Source organism: Suricata suricatta, chromosome 9 (genome assembly GCF_006229205.1).
Source record: "Suricata suricatta isolate VVHF042 chromosome 9, meerkat_22Aug2017_6uvM2_HiC, whole genome shotgun sequence".
Lineage (NCBI taxonomy): Eukaryota > Metazoa > Chordata > Mammalia > Carnivora > Herpestidae > Suricata > Suricata suricatta.
In genome coordinates, this window is record NC_043708.1 from 38,525,470 (window position 1) to 38,550,651 (window position 25,182).

Consider the following 25,182-nt stretch of genomic DNA (forward strand, 5'->3'; position numbering starts at 1 on the left):
AAACATTTAGTGGAGGCAAACCTGAAGTTGATTGCTTGCAGAGGCTTAAAAAACCAGGAATAATTCAAAGGGACTTTCTTCTTTTTTGAGAGAGGTGGCCACTCATCATGATTACATCCTCAATCACTAGAAATTTGGTGCAGCCAGAGTTCAGAACAATCAATCAGGGATGTGTGTAAGGGAATGGGTATAGTGAACAGCTCTGCAAAAACAGGTAGGAGGGATATGCATATTTAGAGTGGAGGGGAAGGGAAGCCAGCAGAGGGAGCGAAAATGCTACTTACAGTGTCATCATTTTTGTAAGGATTCAGTCTATTGTAAACGGCTTCAATTACATTCCGCCTAAATTTAAAAAAATGCAGAAAGTTAATTCTTGAGAACACAGAACTGCTTAATGACTCACTGTTAGGTGCTCATTAAAATGTCAGATAATCTTACACTTATAACTTATTTTAATTCTATTTCTTACTGTCAATAAGTGATCCTCACTTAAAGATATTTGAGCCCCAATTTAAACTAGATATGAATTTATTCTAATATGTAACATTCCACCAACCCAATTAATAGAAGACTAAAAGTCATGGTTTGAAAAAAAATCAATCAAGAGGGTCAACTTCATTTGAACTGGCTGATGTGGTTATGAATCAGCAATGATGATATAGTCTTAAGACAGAATAGTAACATACTCTGGTTAAGAGTTGAATGTTAGTTTTGAAATAGAAGTAATTTTAACATGCTGTGATAAAAGAATTTGGATAAATTTTCAATTTGAATTTCTGCTTTCAGTAATGCCCCCTTTAAAAAGCTCTATTAAAACAGAAATGTCAAATATGACATTTTCCCTGCCAAGTCTAGGAATTAATTTTTGAATATTATTTTCTTAAAAAATCTGTAGTGGTAATAAGTTATAGCTTCCCTACTTCCAAGATTGATTTGAAGCAATTTTATAGATAGTAATTTCACAGAAGGTCATACTGGAAGAAAAGGTTTCCAAGAAATAAAAGCTTCAAACAGGAATTTTTACAAGTACTATTTTGAGAAATGATTATAAAGAACATGGTTACATTTATAGAACATAGTAGAAAATCAAGGAAATTGTCAACATATCTTTGTAGGTCAATTATATAGATAGTTGAGGTACGAATGCTTGATTTATAAAATTTCTTACAAAGATGTAAGCTTAATATTTAACACAGTTTTTTATATTGTATATTGTATATTTAAACAATACAATTTAGTCCAGTTCTATGAACTGAGATGCACATAGAAGAAGGCAAGAAATGTTTCCTCCTATCTTCCCTCACAACAAAATCCAACAAATCAGGAATCAACAACCAAAAACACTCAGAAAATCAGAGATGTAGAAAAATAGCCCAGATGGAGGAAGAGAAAAATGTTTATCCCTGGGGCGCTAAATTATCCAAGGATTGACAAAATCAAATTATGATAGTAGCAATAAAAATGAAAATTGTAGTGCTATGTAACTTAGCTTATAAAGTTCTTTCACTATACTTATGCTGTATGAGGAAATCAATGTAACTCGTCTCCACTAGAGACGGGCTTCAGTGTGATAAGTTACAGTGACATTCTGACACCTATTCTGAACAAGCACCATGTACCATTAATAATGAAAAGCACTGAATTGCTGGTTAAACATTTTGAAGATAGAGGTAACTGTATCACTTCCGAAATTAGGTAAATACATATTTGATCAATGAACACCTAATATTTTTATGTACTGAGATACATTTTAAGAGTATGCAAAATGTAACTTACTTGCTTGCCAGTTCACCCCCGGGTGGGAGGCTGGGGATGTTCTCACTTGCTAATGTGCGCATCACATGGACTAAGTCAGGGACGCCTTCCCCCTGCTTCTTTATGATTTCTGGGAATCAGAAGTACTTTTTTTGTAAGTATTATTCAATTTAATTAAAAAAATGAAACAAAGATAACTTAGGTTTTTAAAGATGGCATTTACCACATCTGAGATTTTCTAAGCTGGTATTAGAAAAAAATTAGTTGACTTTTGAAAATTTATGACAAAGGGATCCACAAAATGACACCAAAAAAGAGATACTTTCCAGATTAAGTTGAAAGAATGAAAATAAACAAGATAAAAATGTGAAAATTTTTTCATGTTAAAATCAATGTATTATCTATTCAAGGATATGGGTATACAAATGAGATGCCATCTAGTTCACTTTGGAGGAGGTCAACACCTGTCTTTAACTAGAAACATGGTTTCTGAATTTTGCACAGATTAAAAAAAATAACTTCAAAATTTGAAAGGAAAAAAACCCTTTAAGTATAGGGGAATTTATTGATAACATACTAACCCAAATAATTTTTACATGTTTATATTTACAAAATGATAAGTAGCACGTGCAGATTAGGTTATATAACTGAATACCACTCACAGCTTAGTTTTTGTCTGAAGTATCTTTAGGTAATAAATATATAATACCGTTTCTTTAGTTCATTATTTGAACAAGGCATACAGAATGCAAAAAAGTCTAAATTTCATAATTTAAAAAAATTTGATAAACCATACAATTGCATTTTAAATTGTTAACTTCAAAACATCCAGTTACTAAATGGGTATAGTGATATGATCTGCAGTGTTGCCATGTAGATGCATACTGTTATTCATACCACAGAATACCAACAATTACATACAAAGGACTTCACTCTCAAACTACTAAGTACAAGAAACCTTGGAGTTTTAGCATATTTATTCTAAATGCAAGATCATACCAAAGGTATTTGTAAATAAAAAGTTCAAGTTTTATTCAATTTTGTTTTTAAATATTTATCCTAAGAGATTCTCTTTGTCATGACTAGGGCAATAAAATTATCATTCTAGTTCTCAATTTGTAAATACCCTTGAAAATCACAATGCATATAAAGATCTTCTGTCCTCTGATCAAGTTTTAAAATATTAATTCCTCATTAAAGCCACACATTAAAAGACAGACATTGCTACCCATATTTCTTTAAATAGCTCAAATGTCTTTCTGGAATTAAGGCCAAATTTTACCATGTTTTTTTTGTTTTTTGTTTTGCTTTGCTTTTTTTAACCAGTCTAAAATCTGAACAAAAAGCAAGGATCTCAGATTTGGTTTGCCAAGTTCCTTTATTGTATAATCTTTAACATCTAGTATATTTATTCTACATAGTTCTAATGCTGGAAATCTGCTGTACAAAAATAAAGAGTTTTGATATTTACCTAAGCTGCACAATTTCACAATCTAAAGCTGTAATACACTTAACATACAGTCTCTGCTAAGCCAACACAATTATTGGATAGATAACTAAATACAATAGAAATGAACACTGATGATAAATTCAATAAATGATAACTTCAGGTCTAAAAAACATTACCTTGATCATCTATATCTGATGTATCTTACATCTCCTCTGTTAAAATATATATTTGGGTATTTTAATTGTGAAGAAAATTACAGGAAGACAAATTCTTAAAAAAATTAATGTAAGGCTTTAAAAACAGTTAATATCTCCTATTCCACATGGGACAATAATACATTTAAACTGTCTTACCATTAACACTATACTAGCATTGCTTCTTCTACTTTTAAAAAGGAAAACAAAATGAATTTTGAGTAATACTCCTTTAATTGCACTTGGACTAAACATTTTATTTTGAATTGTAAAAAGATTAAATATTTTTACTAAAGAATATATATGTATCAAAGATCTGTTTCTCATACTCAGATATAAACACATTCTACTCTTCCCCACTCCCCTTCACACCAAGCTTGAGGGATTCTAGTATTTATCTCCAAATTAGCAACTTTAAAGCTTGAGCAGTCAGCAGCAAAGATTTAAAAAATATATGTGTACAAGTACAATCTTACATTGGCTTAAAAGGACCACAACCTTAAGTGATGTGGTTTAAATTATGAGCTGAATCTTTTCACAACCCTAGAGTCAAGTATTTAGAAGGACACAGATAATAGGAGAGCTGAAAAACCTTTCCTCTTTTCTATGGTGTGGACACAGAGAAGCCAAAAGTATTCAAAGCAAATAAAATGAGGTTTAGTAGGTGACAGCAATTTTGAAGGCATGTTTTTAAAGAAATAAAAGAATAAATATTCAGAGCCTGTTTGGGAAGCAGAATGCAGTTTTTTCTTAGAACAACTTTTGCAATAGTTATTACATTCTGTGTCTTCAAATATAGTAGCAGTTTTAATTAATGTAATATACTGATTCTCTAGTTGCAGTCTTATCAAATCTACCTCAATAAGGAATATAAAATTTAATTTCTGACACAATAATCTCAAATTGAATGGTACAAGTATAACAGTTCAACATATCAAAAATATTGAGTATTGATGTAAACTCTGTTCAGGTGGCAACCCTTGCTTGCTGGATAAAAAGCAATATAAAACTTAGCGCTGTAACATAAAATTATGTATCTAAAGCAATTATTTAGAATTGCACCAAAAACTTAAAGAGTGCACACTAAAAAGTTGTATTTCAAAAATGTGATCCTGTTTCATAGCAAATAAAACTATTTATTCTTTATATCAATAAGAAAACATGTACACCCAAGTTAAAGTGCTAATAAATCAAATACCGATTTATCCCAATACAGATTCTTATGGTTTCATTTTTCCACTAACCAGCAGTTTGACCCAATGTGAAATAACTTGGTAGCATTCTAAATATTTTATTTTACTTTACTGTATTATATATAAATAACATATCAAAATGATTCATTTAAAATATAAAAATTCCAAGACCCTTGGGTAATAGTGAGAAAACAAAGTCAATGAATAGTATGTCCAATGAATGAAATATTAAATAGTACATACGCATACTAGATATATCACTATCAAGTGGGGGAGAGCAATAAAAACAAAATAGCAGCTCTAGATAGTACTGAAAATCAAAACCAATCATGATTTTAGTATCAGACTGATAATTGAGATCAAACCGTAAAAGGGAGAAAACAAAATTAAAGTGCATATTAATTTTAATAATGCAGGCACAGCAGGATATAATACTGTGTAGGTCAATGCTTACATGCTATTAGATCCTTAATGTGCAAATTCATAACATTAGGAGCCCAAAATGTATCTTAACGCTTTTATAGGCATGTTAAGTTTTTCTGCTTAAAGGAACTGCATAATCTACATGTTTACTGAATATATGCAGTGGACTGGAATTCTCTGGGAAGACTTAGCATTTATATCAAGTAGCAGCTGCATAAAAGGTCATTTATATTTTTTCAAATGTTTAAAGCCATTACACTCGACAAGTATAGACATCTTCCTAATTGTCTCAAAATAGTTTGCAGAATTATGAAAAATCTACTCCTGCAACTCCCAATAAAATGCTGATTTTATTCAGCATACATTTCTGCCAAGTAGAGACTTAGTATGTCTTCTATTCAGGTCTATGTTATCTAGGTGAGGCAATTTATGTCTTAGGCAAGAAGCCTTGAAACAGTTTAAAATAAATTTTTGAAAGCTGTGGCACATAAAAGTTGCTAATAACCAGGCTGTGATCCTCAAGTTATGAAAAAAAAAGAAAAAGTTCCTAAAAAATCTTAAATTCATATACATAGCTTTACACAGAAAGATGGTATTCAAATTATCACCATCATAAACAATCTGTTCATCATTAAATAAACCACAAATCAGACTTCCTGGCATAAAATTACTCATGCCAGTGAATTCATCAAGAATTTTAAAGCATACAAACACTTTTTAGCCTTTTTAAACAAAAATATCCTGAACAGAATGTACAGTGCCACACTAGTTCTTACTTCTATTATAACTGTGATAAGACAATCAAAAACACCTGAACAGTGACTACAGAAATGCCCTTTCTCACTCTTGTACACTAAACACTAAATGTCAAAGGCATGTAAAGATCTAAAAGCTAAAAATATGAAAGTTTGATTATGTTGAGGTTTTTCTTTAATAAAGCTACTTATTTTTTGTTAAATGATCCACCTTCTACTCTGCTTTCCAGGTACTTGTCCAATTCTGCCTCCTTCTTCACTGCTTCTGGTGATACTTTTGGTGCATTTGGAAAACAGATCAATATCACACTCATGTTGTCTCGACTTCCCTAGGAAGAAAAAAGTTTAAGAAATATTATGCTTTCATCTTGCTCTTTAAAGCTTTGAGAACCTTTATAGCCTTGAAAATTTTAATTATACTTGTTCTAGTAAAAAATATACACATATTGTTTTTAAGGAGACAAAAATATGCATATGTGGAGAGGCACTCCCATACACATAATAGCATGTATGGAATACAGTACAACTAACACTCAAAAGACAGGAGAAACACTACAGGTTAACCTCCACTTGCAACAATCATTTTTTAAAATCTATAAAACAAAAATATTTCTGAACATTTACTGGTGGCCTACTTAACTTGAAGTGTTACCTAACCCTAATACACATACATACTCACTCAACAAAACAGAAAATTCTAGTGGTATTCCTTACAAGAGGATTTGATCTGTAGTTACATGTATGCTTGACAAATTTATATTTAAAATGAATTATAATAAATTATGGGGCTAATTAATTTGCTTCATAATAGAGACATGGAATTAGAAGTAAAAATACACATATATAGTTTATAAAAGTTTTTAACTTTCGTAAGTTAAAAAAATTGACTTAACTTTTAGGAAGTACATTTGCTTTTAAAGATACCTAGGTATTCAAAACATTGTAATTAAAATACTCGAATTAATGGTGGCCTCCCCATATTACTCTTCCTATTACGAACTAGAATTAACTGTTACATGTTAAGTATTTGATGCCTATGTATGGGAAAACTGACCTTATAACACTAGTTTAAGCAAACCATGCAAAGAATTTAATATTAAAAAGAATCTAAGAGAAAAATAGTATAAAATGTGGTAAATGATAAGGTACTGAATAATTTTTAAAATGGAGTGGAATGCAGAAGAGATAAAGTGGAAGCTGAGTCATAATTTACTAGTGTCTGAATGTGATAAATCTCACAAGAAACAGCTTTGAATTTGGCTAACAACTATTTAATTCTCAAAAGCTAGAGAGTAAGACCAACAAATGGATACTACTTTTATGCATACTAAAAGGGACAAAGAACACAGGCATCATTGTTCTTCACTGTTCGACTCTCCTCAAATTCAGAAATTCACAGCGTGCACTATTAAGTTGTTGCTCTACTGATTTTTTTGTGACATATGTGCTGGATGTTCCATAAACTTGATTTGTGCTTAATGTTACATAAACCTGATTTCTAAGTATGATCCGATTTTAATTAAGATTTTAGGTAGAGCTGGCAGTATGCTTATAAAACTACAAAGAACATTAAGATGACTTTCATTTTCTGCACGTTAAAAGAAAATCAATATGTAGCCTCAGAAAAGCTTTATAAAATCAACATTTGCTGGGGGGAAAAATCAAAGAATTAATGAGCATTAATGACAAAAACTTTAATTCCTCAATAGTCCTATGAATTAGATACTATGATCTCCATTTAATGGCTGAGAAAGGTTTAACAATTTGTCCAAGACTGTAGAGTACAAAAATAATAGAAGTAAGCCTGATTCAAGGCCTGACTCTGAAGTATGCTTCCTCTTGCTTCAACCTCCTCACCTGTAAATGAAGGGGCTGAGCTGGCTCGTCTACATACATGACCCCTTTTGATCCTTCCAACAACCCCATGAAGCAGTATAATAATCTCTCTTACCTTTTTTTACAATTATAGAAACCGGGTTTTCCCAGACAGCTTAAATAGCTTACCTGAGGTCACACAGAGTCTCAGACCACATTCTTCTGACTCCATGTCCAAGGCTATTCTTATTACATCACACCAGTGATCACTAAATTCTGTTGGTGCTAGAGATTCATTATACCATAGTCTCAAAGTACTTCCATGAATGTACTGAGATATCATATGACAAAAATAAAACATTAAAATTCTAAAATGCTTTTCATTTATAGACAGAGGCCTAACCCTCACTTTCCTTTTAAAACTACACTCTGATGTGATCTTTTTGCCTTTGATAATCTTCCACAATACCAAAAGGCTCAAGTGGTAACGGTTAGTAAAAGACCATTCAAATTATAACTCTTGCATATTTGGTAATTTATTTCTAAAATACGTTCCTAAATTTCCCTAATTGGTAAAGAGTACCCTGCAGTTTTGACCAAAAACTTATTTCTGAGAACTATAATTTCTAAAATGATTAAATACTAGAGTAATAAATAAGATGACATAAAATTAATTTTATCTTTTAAAAGAAATTCTAGCTACCTTATACAAACAGGTGTCGACTACTTCATTGCAAACTTTCTCAAGGTCATCAGTGACTTCAAGTCTGGATCTTACAAAATCACAGAGCTCTTCATTTCCCATAACATCCCAAATACCATCACATGCAAGGATAATGAACTGATCATCTTCTTCAGATCTTTCAATATCATGGACTTCAGGCTCTGGTGAGACAAGCTGCTCTGTAGGACCTTTTCCATGGACACATTTGTAATCAAAGTCCCCAAGGGCCCTCGATACAGCCAGAGAGCCATTCACACGCTGAATCATTACAGAACCACCTGCATTCTGAATTCGTTCTTTTTCCAGCGGATTACTTGGTTTGTGATCTTGTGTGAAGAAGTGAACTTTCCTGTTCCTACAAAGTAAACCTCTCGAGTCTCCACAGTTAATGAAATAAGTATGTTGAGGAGAAATTAAGACACCCACAGCTGTTGACCCACTTCTATCTGCACCATGTTTCTTCTCTGACATAACTCTCATGTGTTCATCAATCTCCAGAAAACCTGTTCTGATTCCATTCTTTACATTTTCCACAGAAGGTGCTCCTGCAGACCCTTTAAAATCCTGGTTATTGGTGATGTGATCTAGCAAATGCTCACAGCAGTATTTGGCAACCTGAGAACCAGCATGCCCATCATACACAGCAAAGAATGACCATGTTTCAAGTCCACTTGGCAAACCGATCACAGCCGTATGTGCATCCTCCATTTCAACTCGCCAACCTTGCATGCTGCTTAGCCCATATCGCAACCCATTACCCTGCCCCTGGGCATTATGTTTTTCCATCTTTGGCTTGTCTAAAAATGCTCCCATTATGTCTTGATATTCTAGGTCTGCAAAGGAAGAGAAACAGGAAAGTTAATAACTATCTTACACACGAAATACCTATCCAACAACCTTTTTGAGAGTGAAGGAGACAAAGAAACCTTTAAATAAGAAATCACAGCTTTTTTAAAAAGTTTATTTACTTTGAGAGAGAGAGAGCGAGCATGAGTAGGGGAGGGGCAGAGAGAGAGGGAGAGTGAGAAACCCAAGCAAGCTTTGCACCACTAGCACAGAGCCCTAGGGCTTGGAACACTTTGGGTTTTGAACTCATAAACCTCAAGGTCATGACCTGAGCCGAAATCAAGAATGGGACACTTAACTGAATGAGCCACCCAGGCACCCAGGAAATCACAAGTCTTAGATGCCTGGCTGACTGGCTCAGTCACTGGGTAGTGAGTTCAAGCCATACGTTGGGTGTAGGGTTTATTTAAAAAAAAGAGAGAGGGAGATTTAGAAATCACAGCTCTTATAAGCAGACATTGTGTAGCTGACTTGGAACCTACAGATTAAAAAGAAACAATTGGGGGAAAGGCTGATCAGGCACAGCTTAGAACCAGGCAAACAGAACTAAAGCATCAGGATAAAGGCAGCTGACCTGACACTGCCCCCATGAGGCACAACCACTTGAAGTAGAAAGGAGATCTGGCAGTAGTCATCAGCTTACATGAACCAGGCCAAGTGTTTAAGGATGCAATAAACAGGTGAATCCCTTAGGAAATCTCAGATCTAAGTTGTAGGTGTATATTAATCAAGAAAAAGTCAAATGAATTCACAACATACCAAAAGCCTACTAATTCAAGCATCTTGGTTGAACATTCAGGATTTTCCAATTTAATTCTGAACTACCTATAGTTTTATTCCTACTACAGGAACTCTCTGAAAAAGTTAAAAGCAATCTACTCACAATGGTCTAAATTTGCATACTCCTTTTAAGCCTTTGCTCAAGTCAGACCCCTTAACTAGAATCCCTTGCCCCTCCTCCCCTACTTACAGAGAAAAGTATATACATCTTTTAAAGTCTAGTTCAAATTCTACCAGTTCCATAGGTTTTTCAGTCTTTGACAAATCCATTAAGTTATTAAATTATTATAAGTAGTACAGCCTCAACTGTCAAGGTACAAAGCAATTGTGCATACATATAGCAAAGCTTGTTTTATATATAACAAAATCAACCTATTGTAATCTACTGATGTTTTACTTAATGGTAATAACATGTATCATTATTATTCTACTCTATGACCTACAGCTATAAATAGTAAAGGAGAATAGAGGGTCTAGGAACAACCATGTGGACAAGCCTGAAAGCTTAGCTAATCTAATCCTTTCCCAATAACCAAGAACTACAAACCCTGGTCTGGAATGGGCCCACACAATGCAGGAAGACAGTTGGTTTGAATTTAGGTCAACCTTTACTTGAGTAATAGCCTAGGAACACAGACACTTGGGGGTCCAAGTCATCAAGTAAGTCACAACCCAATTCAAACCAATCTGAACGAAGGATAGAATGAAATGTAATAGAGGTAAAGCGGGGAAGGGAAGTAGGGGAAAGGAAAAGTACCTAGGTACAAGAGGATGCAGTTATAAGACTAAAGGATTGATGCCAGTGATGCTAAGCTTTCAGAAGTAGTTGGGAGAGAAAGGGAAAGAAAACCTCCTTGGGAAGGTTAACGGTTTCCAGTAACCTTTCCCCCCTTCTTTTCCTACCAGGGTCAAACTAATAGACAAGAGAAGTATGACTGACTGGTGTGGTAAAACAATCTCCTACCTATGCCTTTGTTGCTTATTACAACTCAGCTAATGAAGGTAAATAATGAAAACTAGCCATCATTTATTCCTTATGCTGGTATTCATCAGATTACTAGATGCCAACTTGATACATATTATGACAAGGCTGAGTGTTTTGACTGGACAAAAATTAACATAATGATGACACCTTAACAGCAGACAATGTTTAAGAATAATTCTAAATCACTCATTCATTCTCAACAACCCTCTAAAGTGAGTAATAATATCTTCACTTTATAGATAAATCTTTATGAGACTAAAGGACTTGGCTAAGAGCATTCAACTGATTAGAGGAATCAGGACTCTAATTCAAGCCTGTCTGACCCTGAAGTACCATTTTACTAAGGCAATGGTCTTAGTAAATAGATGTACAGAAGAATTGTCTGTGGACCTTTTGAAAAATTACAATTAAGAAATCAGGATTTCCAGGGTAGGGTTGGAACCTAGGCATCTGTGTATCCACAGAAAAGATGAGATGGGATGCTTAGAGAGGTACATGATTAGATGATTGAGTCATTATAAAGTTAAGTCATCTGCTGAAAGTCAATAGCAATTTGCCTCGTCTCTGTACCTCAATGCCTTTAACTAGGCTAAAGGGGAGGAGGGAGATATAGCAAAGATGTTTGATATTTACTAATCTAGTATATTCCTTTTCTATACAATGGACATATTTATACTTACTTCTGAATGTTGCTCCGAGGTTTAAATGAGGCATTTGACAAAGAATTTAATTACTACACTCTTACATACACAGTCACATCTAGGTTCTGATATTACCTAAAAGGGAAGTTACTCTTTTATAGAAAAGTCCACTAGTTATTTTCTAGATATACATATGTAATTACCAAATAAATAATTTTTTGAAGACAAACAGGGTAAATGTTCTAAAAACAAAACCCAAACTTTCGAAAAATACATATTAGAAATGTAAAAATGTAACAAACCAAGCCCATCTGATAAAATTTTAGGTCCTGCTCAATCACAAATATAAAAATACAGGTCAAGGACACATTCATAATTTTGTGGTTGGACTTTCACATAGTGGACACAGGCAATTTGGAAATCTTACCTCCTGGGATTCTGAGTAATTTGTAGACTCCTAGTGAAGCAGCTAACAATAGCTACATAAATACAGCAGATGGTTATGTAAATGTAATACCAGAAATACATTTTCTCTTAATATTATGTTTACATAATCATCTTCCAGAAGTGGACTACTAATTATGTAGTCAAATTATTAAATTGGCATATATCTATAACTAGTAAATTCCAAGGGGATTCAATATGCCCATGAAAGTTTAAGCTAGTTTCTGAGAGAAATTCTAGTTCTCACCTCATCTTTTTTTTTAATCTTTATTTATTGTGAGAGAGAGAGAGAGAGAGAGAGCGAGCGAGCGAGCGCGCACTAGCAAGTTGTGAGGGAGGGGCTCGATCTCACTAATTGTGAGATCATGGCCTGAGCCAAAAATCAAGAGTCAAGACGCTCACCTGACTGAGCCACCCCAGCGCCCCTCACCTCATCTTTAATCTACTTTGGGCATATGCTAGATAGATCTCACCACAACACTAGCTTATCAGTTGGTCTGAACTTTTCAAAACAAAGTACTATGACAATCACAAGACTGAATTTATCTTTGATACAATCAGAAATTTGGTGAACATTTTTTTTTTTTTTTTTTTTTAAACTAACTCTTAAACTGAAGAATTCAAAGGGCAGGCCACAAAGTAATTCATTAAAGTGCAGCCACTGGCTTTTATTAAGCAAAACTGATCTCATAATCAAAGCAAAAAGTCTTAAACCTTGTCATTTGGTTTAATCTGCTCATAAATCCTCCCCTCCTCCCCCTAAAAGCTCTATATATCCAACTGTTTAGATCCTTAAACAACATATTAGTGCAGAAACAAGAGTTTTTCTAGTGACTGTTTGGGTAGTCTCTTAGTAAAAAAATTTTTGTTGTTTTTACCTATGGACACACAGTAAACAGGCTCCATAAACAGAGGACAAAATAGATATATGTAAACAATGTGGAGAAATTATATTTTAAAGATTAGGGGGAATCCAGAGGGATTATATAAGAGAGACTAGAAGCTCCTTGGGGGAAGAGGGAAAATATGGAACACTAACTAGCAGATAGGTAGCAGTGGATACAACATGGCAAAATTCAAGTTATTTGTAGTGAGATGTGGGATGTAAACTCTCTACCACTACCAAATGTTGAAGCATATTCTACATTGCCCACTAAAGCTTATATATAAATAAATTTTATCAAAGAAGACAAATGCTCAGCTGACCCTTGAAATGCACATTTTTAAATAACAGAATATTAAGCAATATATTCCATAGCTGGGGTTCAATAAAGAAACATAGATTCTTTGTGGTCATATCTCTGTTGCAAAGGATAATTTCGGGTACAAAAACTACTTTTAACTTCCCACACTACGAGACATGGTAATTCATAAATTATATTTTGTAACCCAAGGCAACCACCTCAAAATTATCTATGGTAATGATAAATAAGTGAGGGGCTCCTGAGTGGCTCAGTGGGTTAGGTGGCCAACTCTTGATTTCAGCTCAGGTCAGATATCACGATCATGAGATTGAGGCCTGAGTAGAGTTCCATGTTGTTGGGCTCTGTGCTGGGCATTTAGCCTGCGGAAGATTCTCTCTTCTTTTCCCTCTGCCCCTCCCCTGCTCTCTGTCTCAAAAAATAAAATAAAAAAGTAAGTGTGAACAAAACTTTTTACCAATTTGATGGGGGAAAAAAGGTTAATCTTTAGATAACCTAAAGATTATATATATATAGATTGGGAGTATGAAATTTCTCGTCAATAATTACTTTAAAATGATTACACGTATTTATATTTACAAATTTGATTTTTATTAACTTGTATAATCAGAGCCAAAAGGTTGAAATGATCTGTCCAAACCTATTTTACAAATGAAAAGGCACACAGAAATAGAATGATTTGCTAAAGGTCACAAGCTAGTTCAGCAGTAAAGGCTGAGAAATAGGACCTAGGTTTTTGGACTTTCACTCCAATTCTATACATGCTACCCTGTGTACTGCAAATCAAGTAATGGAAACCTAAAAACACAGGTTATTTATTTATTTATTTATTTATTTATTTATTTATTGAAAGAGAAACAGAGTTGTTTTTTTTTTTTTAAAGAGAAACAGAGTTTGAGCAGGGGAGGACCAGAGAGAGAGGGAGACACAGAATCTGAAGCAGGCTCCAGGCTCTGAGCTGTCAGCAGTCTGACACAAGATCTGCCAGATCACAACTGCAAGATCATAACCCGAACTGGAGTCAGATGCTTAACTGACTGAGCCACCCAAGGTGCCCTTGGAACACAACTTTTAAAGACACTTAAATGCCACCCATTACTAATAATGGGTGTCCTTCCCCTCTAGCTACTCATCTGCCTTTTTCTTCCCTTTGCAGATCAACTTCTTAAAAACAAGTATTGATGCTCTACACTGTTGCCTGACCATTCCACCAAAATAAACTCCTCCAAGTTGCTTATTCCAATGAACATTTTTAGTCCTCATTTGACTCCTTACTTCAAAACTCCTTCTTGCAATTTCCCACTAGTTTTTCAAGAGGCTACACACTCCCAGCTTTCCTCCTGCCCACCCCTAGTTTTCCTTTCTTGTTCCCTTTGCAGACCCATCTTCATCTTACCAGTGATTAAATGTTGACATTCAAGGTTTAAACCTAAGCCCTTTTCTCATTTTATGCTGGCTTCCAAACTATTGTTAGTGTATGTAGGAGGAGGAAGAAACAGAACAGATACACAAGGACTCAAACTATACACTCATACTTTTTAAATGAAAATTCCAGCCAAGCAAACATCTACTCAATATGGCTTAAAACTAAGTTCATCTCTATGACTTGTCATTAGTTTAACTCTTAAATAACCTCCTTCTTATAAATAATCTAGAAAAACAAAACCCTATATACAAAGTAAAAAGAATGTGGGAAATTGACCACTTATCCAATTTAATACTAAGGAGACACCTGTTTTATGTCTACAAATGGAAATACTTTTCCTAAGATTAAACTTAAAAGTTATAGATGTATCCAATATGTGACTTTGGACAAATCCTTTCACTTACTTTCTAACGTTTTTTTATTTATTTCTGAGAGACACAGAGAGACAGCATGAACAGGGGAGGGTCAGACAGAGAGGGAGTTACAGAATTTGAAGCAGGCTCCAGGCTCTGAGCTAGCTGTCAGCACAGAGCCTAACGTGGGGCTCAAACCCACGAACCATGAGATCATGACCTGAGCCAAAGCCGGACACTTAACCAACTGAGCCACCAGGCGCCCCTCACTTACTGTCTAACTCTCTTCATTGATAAATAAACACTGATAAATTAAGTGAAAGATTAACCATTCTCAGAACAACTACTTTGTTCTGAGAAATGTAGATGTGAGAAGCCAAAAGTTCTAGGAATAATTAGGTAAATTAGTAAATTAATACTTCAATCTAAAATCATGCTGATGAATCCTATTTAAAAACTTTTATTCTCAATACCAAGATGAAGGTTATGAGATAACTGATTTTTCATAAAGTGGCCCCCTCATCTCAAGGTAGCAAAACAAAATGATACCTGTAATAGGCTAAATTATGGCTTCCAAAGATACCAGGTCCAAATCCTATAAATATTACATTATTTGGAAAATCTTTGTGGGTGTGATTAGTTAAGAAACTTGCAACGGAGGCCTTATTTTGGATTATACTGGGGCCCCTAAATGCAATTACAAGTATCCTTGTAAGAGAAAGACAGTGGAAGAATTGTCACAGAGGACAAGTGATGTGAAGATAGAGCAAAGAGAGAGTTGAAGACGCTGGCACTGAAGAGTATAGTGATACATGGCTACAATGCAAGGAATGCTGTATTCTTCCGTAAAGCCTCCACAGTGAACACATTCCTGCAGACACCTTGACTTTGGCCCACTGCAAATGATTTTGGACTTGTGCCCTCTAGAACGGTTAAGAGAATAAATGTGTATGAAAAATAAGAAACTAGAGTATAAAAAGTATTAATAGAGCTAAGGAAAGAAATTTAAGAGACAAAAATTATTGCCAATTTTTTACAATAATTACAATTATTGTAAATTATTTTAAATGGCATGAAAAGCAGTAATGAGCAGAGAACCTATAGAAAATAATCTTACCAGGGGAAAATTCAAACTAAGAGAAAAATCACCCTGTATGCAGATAAGAATAGAGATGAAAGTGGGTAGATTAAAGATACAAAGAATGCAGATCCAACAATTTAATTAGTATATTATAAAAAGAAAAATCAAATAATGGAGAATAAATTAAACTTCAAAGAAAAGACAAATTAATCCTAAACTGACGGAAAATTTGAGGACTTAAAATGTTCAAGTACTGGATAATTTTAATAGAAACTGAACACCAAAGTATAATTTGATAATGAATTTCAAGAATATACGAATTTAGACAAGTGAAACATACCGAACACCAAAAACAGATCAGGCTGGCCTCAAACTTCTCTGTCACATGACATGCAATAATGAAGTAATGCCTATAAATGTTGAGGGTAAAGGGGAATATTCCCAGAATTCTATATCCAGCAAAGTTGATATTTATATGTGAAGGTAACAGAAAAGGTATCATCAACTATGCTAGCACTAAAAAAGTATCATCCGTGTACCATTCATGAAAAACCTATTTAAAGCCAAAGTGATGCCATCAAGAGATTAATCAAAACCAAAATCTCAGTAATGGACATGTCATAATATAGATGATTTTGGGGTGGGCAAAATATGCTAAGCAAATAAAGGGGACTTTTGAAAAATATGGGTTTGATCTGCACAGGTCCATTTATATATGGATTTTCTTTTTATAAATATAGTACAGTAATATAAATGTATTTTCTCTTATGCTTTTCTTAACATTTTTTCTCTAGCTTATTTTATTATAAAAATAGAGTATAAAATGCATATAACATGCAAAATATGCACTAATTAACTGTTTGTTTTCAGTAGAGCTTCTAGTCAACAGTAGACCATCAATGGTTAACTTTTGGAGGAGACAAAAGTTATAAATGAATTTTTGACCATGTGGAGAGTTGGTGCCACTAACCTCCATGTTGTTCAAGGGTCAATTGCATAACAAAAGTCAAGAATTGTGATTTTAATTTCAAAGAAAAGCATAAGGACTAAGTCAATAAATACAATTGTCTTTTTTTAATTGATGAGAGTATATTCTAAAATTATAATTTGCAAATTTCATGGGCCAAATATTTTTATGCCATATAATGCATAACAATTCTTCAAATACACTATATGACAAATCAAGACTATATGTTCTGTTCAAATATGTTTAACACAGTTAAAAAATCAAGCATTTATTTGATTGTATACTAGAAAATGAAAGGTATAAAGTTTCCTAACATACTGCCACCCACCTACCCAGGATCCCTCTCGTCTCCAAAAAAGAAAAAGAAAAACAAATGACACAGACTATATTATCTGACTTTAATTCAGTAACAGTAGATGTTGGTAACAGTAAAGAATAAAGAAAACACCTAGAAATTGCTTTAAATAAGTCATGCATCTAATAAACCTTGCATTGAGTTTACATACTTTTGCAGTTATAGAATATTTAAAAACAATAATGAGAAAAACCTTGTCTCAAACTTTATGAGCTGTAACCAAACCCTACTCAGGAAAACTCAAACTTTCTTAGTAAAAAAAGTGAAAATCGGTATGCTAAATATCAACGCAGTAAGTAAAAAGAATACACACATATTCACAAGACATATGGAAAGAAATATATTAAGGGACATATTAAGAAAAATTAAGGCAAATATGATGTTATGTGAGAAAAAAATGAGTAAGAGCAGGTTAAACCACTAATCAGTCTGAGAAAAAAATATTCAAAATTAGAAATCAAACTGTACTTGCCTCACAGATAAGTGTTTGTTTTGTCTTTTTTATAAAAACACACTGTATAATTCTTTGCCAATAAATCTGAAAATATAGAGGAACAGGTAATGTTCCTGAAAAATAAATTACCAAAAATTTTCAAGCAGTTATGAAACAGAGACCAGTAACTCTGGAACAAAATGAGAAAGTTATCAAAGAACTAAAGAGCTCTAGGGCTCATGAAAAACAAAAAAGCAGAAGAACATCTCAGAATAAAGAAAAATAAGGAGATATGACAAGAAAGTGTAATGTACAATAGTGCACTGGCTTATACATATTTATGTGTGCAAAAAGAATATGCATGAGTATACACACAAGGAAAAAAATAAAATTTACAAAACAAATGTGGCAAAATGTTAACTAGTCATTCAGGTAAAAAAGTTTGCTGTACTTTTTTTTTCTTCAAATTTCCTGTAAGTTTACATTGTTTTCAAAATAAAATTATTAAAAACAAAAGTGTATCAGACAATTTCACAATCTTAAAAGCCTTAAAAGAAAGTAAAAAAAGCCAATTTACTTAAATTACCTAAAGAACAGAGAAAAAAGCTTCCCACTTCTTTTAACAAACCTACCAAAACCCTGATTAAAACTGAAAAAGACAGTACTAAAAAATAAAACTAGCCTGACATATTAATACAAATGCAAAAAAACCCTAGCAGAAATATGAATATATTCCAAATCAACAAGTAGAGCCTATTTTAATAATTTAACTATGAGCCAACATTCAACAACCTATTAAGATATCATCTTCTTAGAAGTTCAAAGGAAAAAAACACGATCATCTCTTCATATGATAAAAGGAATCTGATAAAATTAATTCCATAATGTGATAATACATATTTCAAGCCAAAGAGGACACATAGCGATTAGGAGAATTCCCGGGAAGAAAACAGAGGATACCTGCTCTTATCCCTATTATTTAGCAATGTCTAGAAATGGTGATCAATACAGTTAAGATTTTTTTAAAGGTATAAAATTATGAAAAGAGATCAAATTGTTATTTGCCAATAAAAGTTATGTCATGGAAAACTCAAAATCTAAAACAATATTGGGAAAAAAAAAGTTCAGTAAGGTTATCTGACTACAGAAAATCATATAAGAAAACTATACAAAATGAAGAAAAAATGCCAACAAAAGTAGTCTAAATAGACAATCAAAGAAATATTCAGGACCTTTAAGAAGAGAGCCTCGGGGATGCCTGGATGGCTCAGTCAGTTAAGTGTTAGACTCTTGATTTCGGCTCATGTCATGATCTCACACATTCCTGAGATCAAGCCTTGCATGGAGCCTGCTTGGGATTCACTCTCTCCCTCTCTCTCTCTCTGCTGTTCCCCCAATCACGTGCGCGTTCCCGAGTGCTCTCTCTCTAAATAAACTTAAACCCCCTGTCCCCAAAGAAGAGCCTCAGAATAAAAGACACTTCAACTTCTGAGACAGGAAGATTCAATATTAACTGGGTCTTTTTGTTCCCAAACCTTGATGAAATGATTCCAAAATTCATATGAAAGAATAAATGTTTGAGATAGCCAAAACATTCTAAAAACATTAGCATTTGCCATACCTAATATTAAATGATTTCAAATTATAGTATTTAAGAGGGAATACTATTGCAAGAATGACGTGATCAGTGGAATAGAACTGAGACTCTAGAAAGACAACCGTGGAAACAAAAATTCAAAAAATAGTGTTATAACAGCTGGCCTATTCTAATCCTGCCTTTCCCACAAAAAGTAGCTGAATCCCTATCACACATCTTCAAATAAATATCAGGTAATTGAAGATTTAAGTTCAAAATGCTAATAATAAAACAAGTACATCCAGACAAATATTTCTATAATCTTACAGTAAGAAAAGACTTTCTAAGTATGATTTTTTTTTGCCATTGTGGCAAAAAAAGACTCTAAAGGAATAAAAAGCAACTCCAGAGGAATAAAACTTCTATGCTATAAAACAAGGCTCATAAGCTTGAAAGGTAAGTATCTTTGAAATAAATATTTGCAGGGGTGCTTGGGTGGCTCAGTCAACTGAGTGTCCAACTTTGGCTCAGGTCATATCTCACAGTTCGTGGGCTCATGACCTGCAACAGGTTCTGTACTGACAGCTGGGAGCCTGGAGCCTCTATTAGATTCTATGTCTCCTTCTCTCTCTCTCTGCCCCTTCCCTGCTCGCTCACGTGCACTCTCTCTCTCTTTCAAAAATAAACATTAAAAAAAATTATTTTTAAAAATAAATATGAGGGGTGCCTGGGTGGCTCAGTCAGTTAAGCGTCCGACTTTAGCTTGGGTCATGAGTTCAAGCCCCACGTTGGGCTCTGTGCTGACAGTTGAGAGCCTGGAGCCTGCTTTGGATTCTGTGTCTCCCTCTCTCTCTGACCCTCACCTGCTCATGCTCTCTCTCTCTCCCTCTCTCAAAAATAAATAAAACATTAAAATAATAATAATAATAATAAATATGATAATACATATGGTAAAGTTAACATCCCTAAAATAGACAAAAGGCTCATATAAGACAACGAAATGAATACTTTAAAGGAAAAGAAATGGACAAAGAACATGAATAGGCAATTCAGTTCACAAAAGAACTGTCCATAAAAATGGACAAATACATGGAATAATAAGCAATCTTACTAGCCATTAAACTTAAATTCATTTTTTACACATTAAAGATAAAAAATCTTTAACGTCCACTGTTGGCAAAGAAATACAAAAAATATGCTTCTCATAGGTAAACAGCTACCTTTCAAAAGGATACGTACAACACACATTAATTTTAAATGTTGATCTCCCTTTAAATGGTTTTGTATATTCACACTCTGAAGTGCCCTTCTACTCCAAAAGTATTTTTAAAATAAATGAACTCTAAAACAAAATTAAGAAGACCAAGCCACTTGCTAAAGATAAACTATTGAAATACGAAACTCTTTGTGAAGCTGAAACTATGAGCCTCCTGAGTTCAACTCCTAGAGATGGACAAGACTACATCCTGTAGAGATAGTAACAGAGATTAAAAATGCCCTGTGCAAGGCTGGAACAGAATTCTACCTCACTGAAACTAAGGGCCTGAGATGGAAGGGCTCTGTTGCCTATAAAGGATCTGGAAAAGGCTACTTGCTAATCCTTACCTGGAGCTATAGTTCGAATGAAGTAAGTTGCCCACTGAGCAGAAGTATATAAATCTTTTAGTCTGTGTCTTTTCTTGGGAGAGATAAGGCTGATTCCAATGCTATCAGAAATCAAGAACCACACCTCCAATATAATAATATGGTTTCAGACTGGACACCACAGGGCTAAGATGTGGGCACATGCAAAAACACTGGACAAGGGTGGAAACAAAGAAAACAAAACAAAACAAAATTCTAACATGAGAATGAAAGCCAAACTCCAAAACACATGAGGGGAAAAAAAAACTATGATGGACAGCCAACAAAATCAACAATTATAGGAATTCAAACTAGAAGCAAAAAAAAAAATCTGAAAATAACTTAAGATGTGTTTAGGACCCTTCCAAAGTTAAAAAAAAAAAAAACAATAGACATGAATAGGAAAAAAATTTATACAGTCAGAAACCAAATCAGAATAAGTGGCTATTAGAGAGAGATAGATCCTGAAAAGGAAAAAGTACTCAATGAAAATGAAAACAACTGAGGCCACATAAACTCTATCCGAATAAAGTCAAGAGGTTAAGGGGCGCCTGGGTGGCTCAGTTGGTTAAGCATCCGTAAGCATCCGGCTTTGGCTCAGGTCATGATCTCATGGGTTCATGAGTTCATAGGTTCGAGCCCCATGTCGGGCCTGTGCTGACAGCTAGCTCAGAGCCTGGAACCTGCTTGAGATTCTGTATCTCCCTCTCTCTCTGACCCTCCCCTGCTCACACTGTCTCTCTCTGTCTCTCAAAAATAAACATAAAAAAATCTTTTAAAAAAGGTTAATTAGTAAATTCAAAATTGATACTTAGGTACTGTCTAGAACATAACACAGAGATTAAAAAGGAACACCAGAAAAGCAATATTCAAAAATATAGGGGTGCCTGACTGGCTAAGTCAGGAGAGCATGTGACTCTTGATCTCAGGAATCTAAGTTCATTCAAGTCCCATGTTAGGTGTAGAAATTACTTAAAAATAAAATTTTAAAACAAAAACATATATATATGTAAAGGTTAAAGAATTCTCTAGAATTGAAAGATATTCATCTTTATATCAACAATGTAGATCAGGCATGTATTTCAAGGAGTACTTACATATAGCACAGCATACACACACCTAGGCATACGAGAATGTGTTTAGAACAGTAACATTTATATCACACTTAAAAAACAGGATTCTGGGGGCGCCTGGGTGGCTCAGTCAGTTAAGCGTCCCACTTTGGCTCAGGTCATGATCTCACGGTTTGTGGGTTTGAACCCTGCCTCCAGCTCTGTGCTGACAGCTAGCTCAGAGCCTGGAGCCTGCTTCAGATTCTGTGTCTCCTTCTCTCTCTGACCCTCCCCTGCTCACGCTGTCTCTCTCTCTCTCTCTCAAAAATAAATAAAACATTAAAAAAAAAAACAGGACTCTGTCCTATGTATTTTTTTTATATACATACATTAATGTAATCACTGCTCCAACTGCTACAATACAGATACTATCTCATTATCTGTTTATAACTTTCCCAAGGCCACACAGTAAACAGTGGTGACAGGATACAGAAAAGGAATTTTTAAAACTACCAGAGAGAAAAATTATATACAAAGGCCTAACAGCAAGGTAGAAACCAGACTTCTCAGGGATCCAAGTTTTATAATACAATGAAATAATACCTTGAGGGTACTAATAGAAAAGGGGGGAGACCTATTAACCAAAAATTCTTTATTTGCCTCAAAAGAAAGTAATGTATAAAACATACTTTCAGACAAAAACTACAGATATCTATAGGCCACATTCTGTTATTAAGAAGATTACTAAAGGATATACTTCAGCAAAAAGGAAGATAAATCCAGGAATGAGACACAAGGAACAGTAAGCATAATAATTATTGGCTCATTGAATTGGGCATTAAATATAAAAAAGAAAATGAAACTTTTTTATGCTACAAAAAAGAGGAAATAAAATTGTTGAGTTATCAGATGATAAAGGGATGTTGGGTTTAATCAAATATGAGCTCACAGAAAAAAAATCACCAAGTATACAAGGAAACAGGCTGCCATGAGTAGGAGTTAACATGACAAAGAGAATATTTTTCACACACACACACACACACACAGGAAAATGAGAAGAAATTATTTAAAAATCACCAAACTGGGAGAGAATTAAATGCCACTTTTGGAAATTAAGAATTACAAATTTATTTATTTTTAATGTTTATTTATATTTGAGAGAGAGTGTACACAAGTGGGGGAGGGGCAGAGAGAGAGAGAGAGAGAGACAGAATCCAAAGCAGCCTCCACGCTCTGAGCTATCAAATCAGAGCCCAATGCAGGCGGGGCTTGAGCCAGGAGACCATGACTGGAGCCAAAGTCAGAAATCCAACCAACTGAGCCACCCAGGTGCCTCAAGAATTAAAAATTTTTTAAAAGAATTAAAAATTCTTTGATATTATTTCAAAGCATGACAACAGATTAAAAACAAATGCAATAAATTTAGTTTACTGAGTTGAAGAAATAAAAAAATTAAATTATGTTCACTTCAAAAAAACCTACAACCAAAGGATAAGGGAATGGGGAAGGAGAAACAGGAAAAGGAAATCAAATTCTCCAAAAAAAGAAAGTAGCATAAATAGTCCACAGAAATAGGTTCTTAGAAATTTAAGACTTGGACATTGTAGTGCCCCTGAAAACCCAGGAACTATTAACTAATCTCTCTGTTGATGTCAACTCCCTAGAACATGGTAGTAGCAGAGTTCTTTACACTGAATAATCAACATTTATTCCATTATGAAATCAGAAAACAGCAAAATAATAGTACCTTCCTTATTCTATACATACAGCTAAGTCTCACTTAACAAACACTCCTCTGGTATCTATTTTACTGATTTTTATTTTTGAGAGAGCGAGCGAGCACAGGCAAGCAAGGGAGAGGGGGAGGGGGGGAAAGAGAGAGTCAGGGAGAGAGGAGAATCTTAAGCAGGCTCTATACACTCAAGCAAGGAGGCCTGAGCCAAAATGAAGAGTTAGATGCTCAACGAAGTGAGCCATCCAGGTGCCCCAGTATCTCGTATTTTCTAAATATACTTAAATCATAGCAGTCTCTAAATTAGTACATCTTACTTTATTTGTTTTTATTTTTTATTTTTGAGAGAGAGACAGTGCAAGCAGGGGAGGGGCAGAGAGAGGGAGACCCAGTATCTGAGGCAGACTCCAAGCTCTGAGCTGTCAGCACAGAGCCCAAAGTGGGGCTCAAACTCACAGATTGCAAGATTATAACCTGAGCTGAAGTTAAGCACTTAACCTACTGAGCCATCCAGGTGCCCCCATCTTACTTTAGTTAGAAGTTTCTTATAGGGTCCATTAGTTTGCAACTCATAGGCCTAAGGCCTCTGCAATGTTGCCCCAATCTCCCTCAGGCCTAAAATATTTTCACAGGTTTCTTTATATTAAATATTCTGTCAAGGGTGCCTGGGTGGCTCAGTCAGTTAAGCATCCGACTCCTGCTCAGGCCATGATCTCATGGGTCGTGAGTTCGAGCCCCTCGAGCCCCATTGTCAAGCCCTGTACTGACTGGCTCAGAGCCTGGAGCCTGATTCAGATTCTGTCTCCCTCTCTCTCTGCCCCTCCCCCGCTCACACTCCCTAGAGTGTGAGCCTGTCTCTCTCTCCACTCTCAAAAATAAACAGTAGCGCCTGGGAGGTTCAGTCAGTTAAGTGTCTGGCTTCTGCTCAGGTCATGATCTCATGGTTGGTGGGTTCGAGCCCCACGATGGGCTCTGTGCTAACAGCTAGCTCAGAGCCTGGAGCCTGCTTCAGATTCTGTTATCTTCCCCTCTCTCTGACCCTCCCCTGCTCACGCTGTCTCTCAAAAATAAATTAAAAACATTTTTAAAAATTTAAAAAGAATAAAAATAAGCATTAAAAAATGAAATTTAAATATTCTTTTAATAAAGCTCAATCTTATAAATTAGTTAAATCAACAAATAACTAAAGTTTCTCCTATAATTTATAAAATATGCAAATTTATAAGAGGTCTTTTGAAAAGAAATACATACTTGTTATTAAAAAAACTATTCATACATTTTATAAACTTGGGGTTCCAATACTAAAAAAAAATAAATCAGATAACATATTTTGTTAAATAATGAATCTCAATTGTTCTATCTTCATCACCTGCTCCT

At 34.5% G+C, this 25,182-nt stretch overlaps 1 protein-coding gene across 2 annotated transcripts in view; it reads right to left on the reverse strand.

Annotated features, from left to right (window-relative positions):
* Positions 1–25,182, reverse strand: part of PPM1A (protein phosphatase, Mg2+/Mn2+ dependent 1A) — a 49,264-nt gene that overhangs the window by 7,164 nt on the left and 16,918 nt on the right. For both annotated transcript variants that reach the window (XM_029952953.1, XM_029952954.1), the window contains exons 2-5: positions 8,289–9,142; positions 5,982–6,099; positions 1,777–1,885; positions 285–342 (exon numbers count right to left, since the gene is read on the reverse strand). In XM_029952953.1, the coding sequence (XP_029808813.1) occupies positions 285–342; positions 1,777–1,885; positions 5,982–6,099; positions 8,289–9,142 (1,139 nt within the window). The remainder of the gene's footprint in view (positions 1–284; positions 343–1,776; positions 1,886–5,981; positions 6,100–8,288; positions 9,143–25,182) is intronic.